This window comes from Podarcis gaigeae (assembly GCF_964106915.1).
Source record: "Podarcis gaigeae genome assembly, chromosome: 9".
NCBI classification, from domain to species: Eukaryota; Metazoa; Chordata; class Lepidosauria; order Squamata; family Lacertidae; genus Podarcis; species Podarcis gaigeae.
The window spans coordinates 44,213,155-44,228,789 of record NC_139685.1 but is presented as its reverse complement, the minus strand read 5'-3'; the positions used below and the strand labels follow the sequence as shown (position 1 = coordinate 44,228,789).

Sequence of the window (15,635 nt, the reverse complement as noted above, 5' to 3'; positions counted from 1 at the left end):
TAACCCGGTGAACAACCTGGCTGCTGAATTCTGCACCAGCTGAAGTTTCCAAACCGTCTTAAGAGGTAGCCCTATGTATAACGTATTGAAGTAATCAAACCTAGAGGTGACCAGAGCATAGACAACAGAATATAGGCTATCTTTGTCCAGATAGGGGTACAGCTGGGCCACCAGTGTAACTCCATCAAGTGCAGGCAACCTCCCATCCATCCAGTCTAGGGACCCCCCCACTAACAGAGCCTCAGTCTCAGGTTGAGTGAGCTTCAGTTTGTTGGCTCTCACCAAGTCCATTATTACAGAGGCAAGACAACAGTTCAGCACATCCACTGAAGATGTAAAGGAGAAGTAGAGCTGTGTGTCTTCAACATATTGCTGACAATGTACTCCAAAACTCTGGATGACCCCACTCAGCGGTTGCGTGTAGACGTTAAACAGTGTAGGGGCTAAAATCATGTCCTGAGGAACCCAACACTGAAGGCTCCATGGGGCCCAAATAGGACCAGAATCACCACAAAGTGGTGCAACCACCCTGCCCCAACTCAGACAGCCCCTCCAGGAGGATAACATGATCAATGGTATTGAAAGCTGCTAAAAAGTCAAGGAAAATTAACAAGGACACATTCCCCATGTCTCTCTCCCATCAGAGGTCATCATACAGGGTGATTAAAGTAGTTTCTGTGCCCAAACCAGGCTAAATCCTGATTCAAATGGATCTAGAAAATCAGTTTCCTTTTTTAGCTGTTCCTTTTGCTGAGCAGTAGGGCTCTTTGAGGTTTTTTTCTACAACCAAGCAGGACATAAATTATATTACATGCGTACGTATATACGTACATACATACATACATATATACATACATATTGTGTAACATATTTAAAGAAAAAATATTAACGGCCTGGAAATACCCCAAAAGAAGAGAGAGGAATTATTATGTTCATACTTACTGAGCACTACTGAAACATCTGCTTTATTCCTGAATTCCACAACACAGCACCGCTCCAGGATTACTAACTCAGCAGCTTCACAACACTGTAAAGGGAACAAAAGAAAAGCAAGAGTTTTACTCAGATTCATCCAATAATATGGCAATTCAGGCTACAAGAAAGGGAAGAAGAAAGTATTACAGACACCACCAGTTCTGCGAAGAAGCCAGGGCCCTCTCTCCATCAACCGGGGGTGGGGATGGGGCGATACTACGCCACTTCACTGGCACTAGTGACTTTTGGTTCCTCCTCTTCTCAAACTGTTTCCTCCAGCCAACCACTTGTAACAAAGAACTGCAACCTGAGTTTGCCTATTTCCTTCTCCCTCCCAACCCCCTTTCCTTTTTGGCGTTATCTTTTTAAAATTGTAAGCTTGAGGGAAAATACTGTCCTGTTCTTATTGATTTCTGAAAGGCACTCCAGGGGCCTTTTTTGGCTGAAGAGCTGTGTAAAAATTCTTCAAACATTTACTCACTGATAATAGAGTTTGCTAGGAACACGGGTGGCGCTGTGGGTAAAACCTCAGCGCCTAGGGCTTGCCGATCGCATGGTCAGCGGTTTGAATACCCATGGTGGGGTGAGCTCCCGTCCTTCTGTCCCAGCTCCTGCCCACCTAGCAGTTCGAAAGCACCCCTAAGTGCAAGTAGATAAATAGGTACCACTTTATAGCGGGAAGGTAAACGGCGTTTCTGTGTGCTGCGCTGGTGCCGGCTCGCCAGAGCAGCTTCGTCACGCTGGCCACGTGACCTGGAAGTGTCTCCGGACAGCGGTGGCCTCCGGCCTCTTAAGTGAGATGAGCATACAACCCTATAGTCAGACATGACTGGCCCGTACGGGCAGGGGTACCTTCACCTTTAATAGAGTTTGCTATCTAATAATAAGCAGCTTTTAATTTTTGATAGCCAGTGTTGTACATTCCTTTGTATTGCTTCAAACAACTCACTCCTAGACATACCTGTACTATGCATGTAAAAAAGTTTGTAAAGCCTCAGTTGTTATCATCTCCTATATGAAGTGGCTGGATCCAAACTAAATCAGCTGAAATCCATGTGAAAAGTTAGACTTGGCTTAAGTGCCATTGAAATTGAAGGGAGCTTAGTGCAACTGTCTTACAGCACAATCCAATGCATGTTTATTAAAAGCATGCCCCAATGGGTTTGTTAGGACCCACCATTCAATTAGGATAAATAATTTTACTGTAATGCTTGGATACAACCCAGGATCTTTTTTCTGGTAGGACTGTTGTAGTGTTTTACCTTTGTGGATGCAATGGCAAGACTGTGAAAGTCTTTCTTGTTTCAGTGTGTTATGTAAGACAAAAAATACCCTTCATAATCATGATTCCATACATGCAATCTATACCAATGAGAGAATTCACAGGCACCAGACTGTTTTGTACTTCTGTATCATTAACTTTCTGTCTCAATTAGGCTCTGTTGCATAACTTGAGGGAGTTAAAATGATGTATTGAAAATCATGGGACTTTGTAGAATGCAGTGGAAAAAATACTGTGGAAAATAGCTTGAAAGAAGTTCTGAACAGAAGAGCAGGGGTGACCTTTCATTGCTCATGGACTGCAGCTTGAGCAGAATGGAGACAACTTCCAAAAGAGACATAAAAATTGCCCTTTCTTAGCAGAAAGGCAAGAATCTTGGCTGACATGTCAAGGAGCATCTTCAAAATGAATTTATAACTATTTAGAGTTCTAAGATGCATGTTTATCTTCACAAATAAGTTTCAAAACGTAGCTGAAGTCAGGCTAAGTCAGTCTGTGTCATCCTGGGCTCCCAGTGTACGCTGGCTGGGGCTGATGGGAATTGTAGTCCAAAACATCTGGAGGGTGCAAGGTTGGCAAAGGCTGGGCTAAGCCATGAGATTCTTCAGGCCAGAGCAATCAATTAACTAACTAACTAACTAACTAACTAGTAAAAAAGCTCAACTATTAATACATTGTTCTTAGTACAACTTGACTAGCTTTTATCCTTTTATCATATTTCTTAGAACCTCAACATTAAAGTGAATATTAGTACAGAAGCATAAAACATTCTCAAGCAATGAGAAATCAATGTGCCTTGGAAATTTAGAAACTAACCCCCCCCCCCCAATTATAATTTATTGCAATCTATATTCCACAGAGGGGACGCAGGTGGCGCTGTGGGTTAAAGCCTCAGCACCTAGGACTTGCCGATCGAAAGGTCGGCGGTTCGAATCCCTGCGGCGGGGTGCGCTCCCGCTGCTCGGTCCCAGCGCCTGCCAACCTAGCAGTTCGAAAGGACCTCTGGGTGCAAGTAGATAAATAGGGACCGCTTACCAGCGGGAAGGTAAACGGCGTTTCCGTGTGCGGCTCTGGCTCGCCAGATGCAGCTTTGTCACGCTGGCCACGTGACCCGGAAGTGTCTCCGGACAGCGCTGGCCCCTGGCCTCTTGAGTGAGATGGGCGCACAACCCCAGAGTCTGTCAAGACTGGCCCGTACGGGCAGGGGTACCTTTACCTTTACCTTATATTCCACAGAAGGGTTTATCATATCAGCACATGAAATGGTGAAACAAAACACACAGCAACACCTCAAAAGAATGACTTAATTTCTCTCTCTCTCTTTATTCTGTGCAACATGAGGATATTAATAGTTACAGATGCCCTATATATCTTGGAACTGAAAAATATATTACTAATCAATAAGCGTGCTGCAACTGAACACCTCCTGCAGAGATATTTTGGCCCCTGAGGCGAACCACAAAATGCACCCTGCCCACCCCCGCCCCGGGCCAAGGATGAAGATCTACATCTGGAACAAGTAGAGGGATTAAAGTTCTACATCAGAATCCATTGTCCCTGTGGACCCTGCTGCCTGAGTCGTTCGCTTCACCTTGCCTCATGGGTGGGCCAGTCCTGCTGACTGCCACAAAGGACCCCACTTCCCAGTCCTGCCATTTTCCTTAAGCTAGAGTTCTAGTTTTCAGTTTACATAGCTGCTTCCTCTTCCTCCTCCTTTCACATCCTGGCATTAATGGTTAAGCTTATAAACACAATTTTACTTTTCAAAGATACTCATTTGCAGCTTTAAAAAAAAAAAATCTCTGCATTGCTGAGGTACACAAAGCACTTCATGGATCTCTGCTTCCATTCATGCCTGCCTTGGTAAGATCTTGCCCTGCTGTGTAGAAGACCAAAATCCCTCTGGGGCAGCCTCCCTCCACTTCAGCTCATTATTTGGGATTCATACAAAGCTTTTGCGCACTTCTATTATATGACCTTATCTGCACCGGCATTTGGAAGTCAGATTTAAGCTTCTACTGGGAAAATGCTTAGGTTTTAGTTTATTTGCTCGGTTCTTAAAAAATATGTGTTTATACTTGTTTCCCACCCCAGGCTTCTGGAAGGAGCAAACCACAAATCCAAAAGTATAAAAAAGACATATTGATTCAGAAAGCACATCTTTCCACCAAGCAATCCTAAAACTCTTCCCAAGACATTTTGTACTGGCCAGTTAGTTTATGATTAATATCACCTTAGCTTTTGGGCAACCTCAGGTTCTCTTCTTGCAATACAAATATCCTCTCTCCAACAGAAATAAGGGGAAGCTAGCAAGGGCATTAAATATGGCCAAAGAGAACTGAAATGTCAGAATTCTTTCCTTATTCCTGTTCATCTGCCTTGATGTGCCACAGGAAAAAAAAATGTTCTGAAGTGAAAAGGTAGCATTGTCTCCAGAGGCTTTGATAGATGGTTTTGATGTCATTATGGGAAAACTCTACCCAGAGCTGCTTCAGATGCCTATACAGCTTACATCCAAAGTGAGATTCTTTAATATTTTTTTCTCATAATAGATGAACAGCTCCTTCTATACAGTACAGAATATGTGTGTGTGTGTTTTGAAGAAAAACAACCTAAATGTACATCCACATTTCTACATATTTTACAAATAACAATTTTCAGGAAGAGCTGTACACATCTGAACGAGATCCACGGAGAAATGGCACTAATTGATACACCAGGGAAACAAACCTACACAGCAGGCAGAGCCGAAGAACATTAGTTAAATTAATCACACCAGAAGCATAAGCACATCTCTTTCCCGTCCACATGGGCATCTTAAAATGTTATCCCATTTAGAACAGTATTAGAAATATGCAGGGCACCTTACTGAAGGAAATAAGAGCCAATTCTTCAGTTTGTGAATTTTTAAACATGCAAGCAACTCCTTTATTCCACAAGGTGTGCTGAATGCTCAATCTAAATCTGATCGCATACATGTGGCTGCAGCAGGGGGAAATGCAGATGTGCTTTTGTCTGGATCCCTCTTCAGACAGCGTCACTCATAGATTCACTGAAAGCCAGAGCAAGAAGAAGGAAATGCACTAGCCACAAATACAGTCCTGAAATGTGTGCACCTTTTTGGCCACGGACCTGACACCTGCTTGTTCAACTGAACTCCTGGGAAGAACACTCACATGTGATCAAGATCCCTGCATTAGATATTGCCAAAAGGTTCCACAAATGTCAGGGGAATGGCTAACTGGCACATCCCTATCACAGTCACATGTTCAATGAATTCATGAGTGCTCTTGCAAGAACAGTGTTATTATGGGTGGTATCAGAGCAGGTCCATTATGCCTGAGTATGACTTACAGTACAATCCTAAACAGGCCTATTTTTAAGTAACTCCTGCTGTATTTAACAAGTGAAGCTGAATGTTGGAAGATACAGGACAAAAACAAATACTTCTTCATACAGTGCATAAACTATATAATTTGCTCCCCAAAGCAGCAGTGATGACCACATGAAAGCCAGTGTGGTGCAGTGGTTAAGAGCGGTAGTCTCGTAATCTGGGGAACCAGGTTCACATCTCCGCTCCTCCACATGCAGCTGCTGGGTGACCTTGGGCTAGTCACACTTCTTTGAAGTCTCTCAGCCCCACTCACCTCACAGAGTGTTTGTTGTGGGGGAGGAAGGGAAAGGAGAACGTTAGCTGCTTTGAGATTCCTTAAAGGGAGTGAAAGGCAGGATATCAAATCCAAACTCTTCTTCTTCTTCACAAACTTGTATGGTTTTAAAAGAGGATTAGTCAAATTCTCTGAGAATAAAGCTTTCCATGGCTACTATCCCTAATGGGATAGTCGGGACACGTGTGGCGCTGTGGGTTAAACCACAGAGCCTAGGACTTGCCGATCAGAAGGTTGGCGGTTTGAATCCCTGCGATGGGGTGAGCTCCCGTTGCTCGGTCCCTGCTCCTGCCAACCTAGCAGTTCAAAAGCATGTCAAAGTGCAAGTAGATAAATAGATACCGCTCCAGCGGGAAGGTAAATGGCATTTCTGTGCACTGCTCTGGTTCGCAAGAAGTGGCTTAGTCATGCTGGCCACATGACCTGGAAGCTGTACGCCGGCTCCCTTGGCCAATAAAGCAAGATGAGCGCCACAACCCCAGAGTTGGCCATGACTGGACCTAATGGTCAGGGGTGCCTTTAACTTTACCTTTATCCCTAATGGTGATGTTCAACTCCCATTTGTCAGAGGCAGCAATGCTACTGAATGCCAGTTGCTAGAAACCACAGGAGGGGAGGGTGCTGTTGTGCCCAGGTCCTGCTTGCAGGACTTCCCACGGGCATCTGGTTGAGAACAAAGAACAGGATGCTGGACTAGATTTGCCACTGCCCTGATCCAGCACACTTTTACATTCTTATGTTATGTTTAAGTCAGCTTACAACTTAATCAGATATCACTCTAATTTCAATGGCGAACAACCGAGTGGCTAACTTGCAGGTGTTGTTTCCATCAGCCCCAAGTAGCATAGCCAATAATCAGAGATTATGGGAGTTGTGGTTCAACAATAGCTAGAGGAGTTAACTCAAATACCAAGTGGTGTAATAGGAAAGACAAATACTCACATGAATATATCACAGGTTATATCAGCAAATAGGTTTTAATAATGACCTATTTCAAGAAGTAGATGCTGGGTTTTGTGTTGTGGGAGTGGGGTAGTAGACTGAAAGTACAGTGAGTTTTCAGCTCCCAGTGCTCTGTTGAAATCAATTTTTACATTAGTTTTGGCAATCTGAAGATTCTCTACTATCTGATCACTTTTCAATTACCTTGCTGAAATGAGATAATCTTCTCCCTCCAGGAACCTGGACAAATGTCCACATTTTGCAACAGACAGCAGATAACTGACACCTTATTGGCAATCTCAGTGTGGAAAGTCAAAAATTAAATAAGATCCAACAATGCACTTGTAGTTGCAAGACATAGGAAGAACTTTGTTCAAGTCAAGGCCTTGGGCAGCTTCTGCATGGGAATTTCTTGGTAGGAAAAGGCTGGTAAAGTTTCAAAGGCTGTCACTCCCAGTAGTTAAAAATGCACCTCCTTGTTGTTCATTGATAGTGCCAAGCCCCATAAGCTCTTTTACCTGAGCTCTCTCAGTTTCTATGGTTTTCCCCCACTGGGATGCAGACTGAAAGTAGAAAATATGGAATTCAGAAGATGTAGAATAAGTTCTCATATGCCTGCTTCACTATGACCACAACTTGAAACTACATCTCTAGGCCTCTGCAAAACAGCTACGCAGCTACACAGCTGATGTGGGTTGAGTTGTCATGAGTGCTCACTGTGCAGCAAGCAAGAAAAAAAGCAGATGGCATGAGCACAGCACTCGTTGCCACTACTAGCAGTGTGGTCATGTGAGCCAACCCTAATTTTCCATACACTCAGTTTAATGCCTTATCCCTGTGGTATGGGACACCACCCACCAGGTCATACCACTTGTTACCTGGTGTACTGCTTTTCACAGTCCATCCTGCTGATTCCTCTGAAGTTCTTTCCCTGATTTTTCTTCATTTCCCTTTTCTCTTTCTAGATTGCAATTCCCACATCTTTCTCTCCCAAAATACAAGTGCATCAACCATTCCTGTGATTAGGGATATTCTGCATGCAGCTACCACTAAAATATTTGGGGGATTTAAATTATAACATTGATGACACAGGAGTTTGATGTAGCTCTGATTACACAATCCCTAATGAGGAAAGAGATGCCATGGGTGACCATCATCATTTAATAGTCTGGGAAATGGAGAAGGAAACCTGTGGCAAATTTCCAGCTGAGGAAGAGCTGAACAGTTCAGAGAGGAATATGGGAAGAGTGAAGGGGAAATGTAAAAGTCATAGAATATGTGTTAGACAGAATATGAAAAAATATTTTTTCAGAATATGAAAAAATATGTCCCAGATATGTCTCAAATACTGAAGGTATTTGAGGCCAACACTGGTCTAGATGTGTTCAATGCCTGGATAACTGACCACATGGGAACGGCATGTACCCCACTCTGGGTTCCATGGTAGGGCAGGAAGGGGGGAAGCAAAGCACAAATGAAAGAAAATAAATAAAGAGGGTTAAATTGATCTCATTGCTCAAAGTTCTATTTGGCTAAAGTTGAATGCAATTTCCACATCTCGGCCAACCAAACAGATAAAAGTTTTTGCAACTTTGCAGAAGTCAAAAGATATGAAAAGGTTCTTTATTACTTTACAGAGATGCATGTTAAGCTCATTTGCCTTTGGTCACCCCACTGCAAAAGTTTTCAAATGGTATTAAACAGTATTTTGAGAATACATATATGCCAAGAAAATGTAGCAAAAATGCCTCTATGTATCTGAAGGATTCTGGGATGTGTTGAAATCATGTGGGCACAGTAAACCTTCACCCCATAAGTACTGTAAATGCACCCTAGAAAACATCCAGGAATTCCTATGTCTGCTTTCAGGGCAGTTCCCCATTAGTAAACTCATCCCTCAGCATCCTGGATTTCCCAAATGTAAGCTGACAGCAAGCACTATTCAAATTTCAAATCAGATAAAGTAATTTAATTAATTCAGAGACACAACAAACCACAGCAATACCACTATCTCAAGAACAAACACTTATTCTCTGAATGATATATTGTTTCACAGATAAGAGCCTGTTGTAATTAATACACTATTCCACTAGTACACTGCCAACATTATGCTAGTAGCTTGCATTTACTCTGTAAACTACAGTATAGCACGCAATACAACTTAAGAAAAAGCTGGTACTTGCACTTACTTATATAGACCATTGTCAGTAGAGATCGATCATGTCAACGTGCAAACATTATATTAATTCATGGACTATATCATCTTAATGCATCATGCATATGCATAGCTAAAAAGGGGAAATTAAACTAATCAATCTGGGGCTTGTAGATCAATAGATTTATTTACAAGGTTATATACATTTTCCTGACAGAGCTCCTAACAATGGCCTGCACAGGATTCTCTTTGTCTAAGGCAACTTTATCCAATCTGATGCCTTCTGTATGTTTCAGACCACAACTCCTATAATCATCAGCCAGTATGTCAATGTTTAGGAATGCTGAGATTTGTAGTCTGGGGAAGACTAGTCTAAGAGAATAAATATGAAAGCCAGGGGGGGGGGGGGGAGCTGTGCTGCACTTACGAGGAAAGTGCATAGTTAATTCAACTGTGCCAGAAAACAACATACACAGATTGTACAGAACGCAAAGCTGTCACTCAGATTCAGTGGCTTATCTGAAGACAATTACTTGCATCTCAAATGCAAATTGACGTGAAGTTTGTGTAATGTGTTAGTGCCTTTGTCTCTCTCTCTCTCTCTCTCTCTCTCTCTCTCTCTCTCTCACACACACACACACACACACACACACACTTAATAGTTTAATTAAGAATTCCCCTTAAAGTGCTGTTTTCCATACCTTTTGCACTGTTCAACTTAGCAGCTTTTCCATTTAATTATAAATGGCTGCTGTATTTGACTTATGCGACTCATCAGTTTGAAAAATGATGTGGAAGAGAGGAAACAAACTGTAGTAAGAAGGACAGTATGTGGCTACATCAGGTCCAGGGGAGATGTGTGTTCAGGCTGCTTCACATTATTCAGAACGGATGTGGATTGCCTGCAGTTTTAATGTTCAGGAACAGCTGTCCTAAATATTGGTACACAGAAGAACAGTATTTTAGTAACACCCAGTAGGGAATTCCACCCTGCTGATTTCAATTAGCTCTCTTTCAAATCTGGAGATACTTACGGTACTTTCCATGGGTAAAGTTCCCCAGTCGGGGCAGTGATAATTGCAGTTATTTCAAGAGGTCTGCCAACCAGCTACAAACAATGAATTTCTTATTCAAACTTAGTAAGAGAAGGATACTATATTTTTGTTGGTGCCAATTTTGGATTTGCCAAGTCTTCTAAATTCCACTAATGAAACTAGCTTTTTTGCCCTTACCTCCATTTTCAACAATCCAGCCAAAGTGTGCTTCCTTTGATTTCATTATGGGTTTTACATTTTGGGTGGTGATGGCACAAAAAACCCGCACAATAAGGGCTTGTTTTCATTTCTTTGCACTGCTAATATCAAGAGGGAGAGTTTCAGACTAAGAATGGAAGTTCCCCAAGAGTTCTCCTCCCCCAGTCAGTCACATGCCACAGACATCATCCTAATACCTCAGACAAAAATAAACTAGTTAGAACTTTTATGAGTACATAGCATTAGAAGTGGCTCCAGCTGTCAGTGCTTGTTCAGATGAATGGTTTAGTTCTTTCCTATAATGGGTCACAAGCACACAAAGATAAACAAGCATCCCTCTTACAAATGAATCACTTGGTGCCAACCCTGATTTACTTTCATTAGCAGGCATAAAAAGGTAGCACAACTGACTTGACAGATGTGTTTTAAATTACCATTGTTGATTTTATTGTTGCAACTATTTAACAGACCCAAACAGAAGCATAAATTATCAAACTGACCACAGATAAGATGTAGGCATAAACATTACAACTGGCTCCATGATTCTAAACACTTGTAATATAATATCATGGTTTGGATAACTTTATAGCCCCATAAGAGTGTTATGATCTCATACAGCCACCAACTGAAAATATTGTAAAAGACTCGTGAGCCAACAGCTGTTCTGCATGCATCCAGCATCTTTGCTACATTTTAGTACAAAATGTTTTTTATATATACTACAATGCCAGCTTCTTTTTAATATTCAATATTAAAAAACAGAAAGGACAATACATAAATTAAGTATCTTTCAACAAAAGAGGCCATTGTATTATTAATTAAGTAGTTATTTTATAACAATGAGAAATAAATATATTGTTGAATTTTATATTGGTAATTGGTATTCCAAATACAGATTGATAGTTCATTTTTCTATAAATTTACTGGCTTAAAGATTAGAAGAACATCTAGTAAAATATGCAAATTTAATGGAGAGAGAATGCCCCCAGTTTTTTTATTCCCAGTCTATGGTTTTTTGGAGCTCACTTGGGCTTCTAGTGACATGCAGTGCAAATCCTTGTCACCGTTAATAATTAATTAATTTTAACCATTGATGGTTTCTTGCTTCAACCATAGATGTCATTGTTCCATTCAGTTTGCAAGCAAGACTGCAACCTTCATTGCTTTGCTGCTATCAGAAAGAACGAAGAGTTACAGAAAGAGAACCTAATTTATGTCCAGTTTGCTTTAAGACAGTATTTATTTTGCTGATCTCATCATTTCATGTGATACTCAATATAGAATAATCTTGTAGTTCTGTTAGATATTGAAACAGCCATTTAATAATATACAAAAGTTTTGCTTTTCTACTTCTCCTCCCGAGCAAGAGAAAATAAAGCTTGCTCCATTTTCCATGTAACAGCCCTTTAGATATTTGAAGATCACTATATTTCATCTCAGTCTCCTCTTTTCCAAGCTAAACATACCCAACTCCCTCAACTTTTCCTCATAAGGCTTGGTTTCCAAACCCTTGACCATCTTGGTCGCCCTCTTCTGCACACATTCCAGCTTGTCAATATCCTTTTTAAAAGGTAGTGCCCAGAACTGGACACAGTACTCCAGATGTAGTCTGACCAAGGCAGAATAGAACAGTACTATGACTCCCATTGATCTGGAAACTAGACCTCTGTTGATGCATTAGCGTTTTTTTTAATTTTAGCTTTTTTCCCTTTTTATTTTATTTATTTTATTTTTTTTTGCTGCTGCTGTTGCATCACACTGTTGACTCATGTTAAGCTTGTGGTCTACTAAGACCCCAAGATCCTTTTCACATGTGCTACTGGCAAAGCCAGGTGCCCCTCATATTATATTTGTGCCACTGGTTCTTCCTTTCTAAGTGCAGAACCTTACATTTATCCCTATTGAAATTCATACACTACATTCACAACATTTCCCTGATCTGTCAAGCATGTAACTCTTTCAAGGAAAGAAATGAGATTCGTCTGGCATGACTTGTTTTTGAGAAATCCATATTGGGTCTTAGTAATCACAGTATCCTTTTCTAAGTGCTCACAGACTGACTGCTTAATTATCTGTTCTAGAACCTTTCTGGTATGGATGTCAATCTCACCAGTTGTAAGTTACCTGGTCTACTCTTTTCTTTTTGAAGTTAGGAAGAACATTTCCATGCCTCCAGTCCTCAGGGATCTCACCTGTTCTCCAGGAATTCTCAAAGACTAGTATAGACAGAGGCTTTGCAAGCTCTTTTAGTACCCTTGGGTGCAGCAAATCAGGCTCTGATTTGTAGCTAGCTCTGATAAAGTAGCTAGGTGTTCCCTCACCACTTCTTTTCCCATCTTGGACTACAGCTCCCTCCTTTCATTGATTACTCTGTCATCACCAGGTTAGGCACTGGTTTTCTTTGGAGTGAAAACAGAGGAGCAAAGTAGGCGCTGAACATATATTATATAGAGCAGGGGTGGCCAACTCCCAAGAGACTGCGATCTACTCACAGAGTTAAAACGGCCAGTGATCTACCCCCCTTTGGGGGGTTCAGGTCAAAGTTGTTGAGTTTTTTTCAGGGAGAAGGTAAAATGTTGAGGGGAGTCACAGTTGTTCAGCTTCTTTGGGAGGAGCCAATGATCTACCAGTGATCTACCACAGATGTCCAGTGAGCTACCGGTAGATCACGATCTACCTGTTGAACATGCCTGATATGGAGGAACAGAATATAACTGTAGAAACAAGCTGGAAAGCAGTTTATGGGAGTAGAAAGCACAATATGGCACAGAATTGAGCATCAACACCTTCCTCAATGTGCATTGCACTGTCCAAGTCCCCTGCTGTGTCAAGAGACACAGAATCATTGGAGACTGGTTTATTAGAGCAAATGGGGCCATTCCCGGCATTCCGGCAACATGAGCCTGGCCTCTTACAACCAGTCAGGGGCTGGCTCTGCCTGGTCCTTGGCACTGGCTTTACCTAATGTTGGTCTCACAGGTTTAGGTCAATAGAAGGAATGATCTCTTACTGAGATGTTACGCACCATTCAATAGTAGCTTGTAAATATGAACTACTATGGTTTTTTTGGTGGCCTAATATAAATTACCATCCAGTTTGCAGGTCTTAGATAATGTTAATGAGAACATAAACTAGGACTCTCATTAAATGAGAACCATAGATTTTAGTGCCTCTTCACAAGAAAAAAAGGACTCAAAGGGATGGATCTACTGGGAAATTCATCACAGCCACCATTTCTGCTACTTGTAGATGTCCTTGGTCTATAGCCAGGAGAACAATTAATCTTATTTGTAGGCTGATGTTCTGAAGTAAAAATTTCAAAAGGTATTGGGCATGTTTCCCAAAAGATTACATATATATTGTTTTAAAAATGTCACCATGTTGCTGCTTGTGCACATTTATGAAACTTATGCTGGGCAATATCTTTTCTATAACTGCTAAGTTGACCGTTTTGCTTTGAACATTATTACAGTATGATTTAGTGCCTTTTTATTCTGAACGTGGGTAAAAATGTGCCATCATTCTTTAAAGAAGATTTTTCTAAAGACTGTGTTCTCTATAAGTGTGCATGAAGGTCACTTTTTGTGGCAATTCCTAAATCTCTGCTAAAAGCACACACACACACACATACACACACACACACACACACACACACACATCACACACACTTGAAACAGTTCATTATTCAGAGTCTTGAAGATTTAAGGAATGAACACAGAAGACAAATAATGATTATACCATACCTGCCAATTGCTCCTTTAAAAAAATGGGACATCCTGTTTTTCCGTGTGAGACTGTGGTGGCTATTTGGGGTGCTACAGTTTCGTGCATTTTTCAGGGCAAGAGCAAGGCAAGGGTCATGGGATTCACCTGGAAATGCATCCCAGAAGACGCATCAAACTTTAGATGGAAGGTAGGCCTACTCACGTTTAACATAAAAAGCAACAAGAAGTTTCAAATTACTTGACTGATTTTGCTGCTTTTGCATTTGAGTACTGAATAGCAAGCTCCCCAGCACGGTTCAAAATTGGTTCAGCTTATCAGAATTCTTCACTTTGTGTACCATAAAAACTCGGGATTTTGCTTATTTTTGCTTGAGAAAGCTCAGGAAGACCAAGACCAGGAGATGACACCCCAGCAGTCCCTGTTCATCCTCCCTCCTAAAACTCATTCAAGCAAGAGGGACAGTAGCACAGAATGGTTATGGAAGTGCTGTGGGGAGGGGTACTGCTTTCAGCCACTTGAATATCTCTCCTTTAAAGCTGAGACTCTGCTGCCTTCTGAGCATGTACAGGTTATTGTCCAGGAATCTGCAAAAGGCATTACATGGGAGTGCCAACATTGAAACACTGACTCAGTGTATTATCCAAAACCGAGACTCCTGGTTTAGCTTTCTTGGAAAAAGAAAGTTATAACCAAGTTTTGTCCTATGGGGTCAACCCATTTTTACTACTTTTCCAGAGACTTTGTGTATGGGTGGAATTCTCCATACAACATTTAAGAGGCAAGATAAACCAAGTAAGTCAGTAATGTGGATATCAACAATGTTTTTGACACACATTTTAAGTAGAAACAAGAACTATGTATGGATTATTAATGAATTAGACTATTAATTTAATGTAAGTATAAAACTTTTAAAGTGATTCCATTTTAATTATCAACCAATAACCATTCTTTAGGAAAAGTTTTACTATGCACATTTCTACCTTGCTTCACACTGATCTTATGCAGAAGTGAGCTTTAAGATTCATATTCTACTGAACATTTTGTTCAGGATGAGTTTGGTGGGTTTTTTTGGTTTAAAAAGAGTAAAGAACAGATTTTATTAAAAAAAATTCTCTTATCAGATGAAATTGCTGTATAAGAAATGGTAGCACAAAAGCCAAACAAGTTTGCCATGATGCTACTAGGTAATTGCATTCTGAAGGACATATCCTTATTTATGATTTTCTTGCATAACCTTTTTCATGATCTGTGTAAGCATTAGAAAACCATGCCATAAGGCATGAAGTCTAAGTACTGTCATTCTCATACAGATCACAGTTTTTGTAAATACAGTGGTCTTCCATGATTATAGCTATTCCTAGAGAAGGAAAACCTGACTTTCATAGAGGAGATAGTAAATTAGCAGATTCACAGCAGCTCATGACTGATTCATGACAGTATCCACATTCTGATCATGAAAACCTGAAACTTTCAAAGCAAACTACAAAATAAGGTGGTTTTCATATAACACTTGAGTGTTAAAACTTCTAGTTTACAATCCAAGGCTTAACCCAGAGGTAGGCAGCTCAGTGTCTCTAGGAGTTGTTGGATTCTAGCTCTCTCCAGCTAGAAACCAGCATGGCTAATGGTCAATT

At 41.0% G+C, this 15,635-nt stretch overlaps 1 protein-coding gene across 13 annotated transcripts in view; it reads right to left on the bottom strand.

Moving 5' to 3' along the window:
• Positions 1-15,635, bottom strand: part of INPP4B (inositol polyphosphate-4-phosphatase type II B) — a gene marked incomplete at its 5' end in the record, with an annotated part of 263,874 nt that overhangs the window by 152,733 nt on the left and 95,506 nt on the right. For 11 of the 13 annotated variants that reach the window (XM_083755443.1, XM_083755441.1, XM_083755437.1 and 8 more), the window contains one exon: positions 943-1,027. In XM_083755443.1, the coding sequence (XP_083611569.1) occupies positions 943-1,027 (85 nt within the window). Of the gene's footprint in view, positions 1-942; positions 1,028-9,723; positions 9,955-10,254; positions 10,437-15,635 lie in introns of those variants that run through there. The other 2 variants (XM_083755434.1, XM_083755433.1) reach the window with 2 other exon arrangements.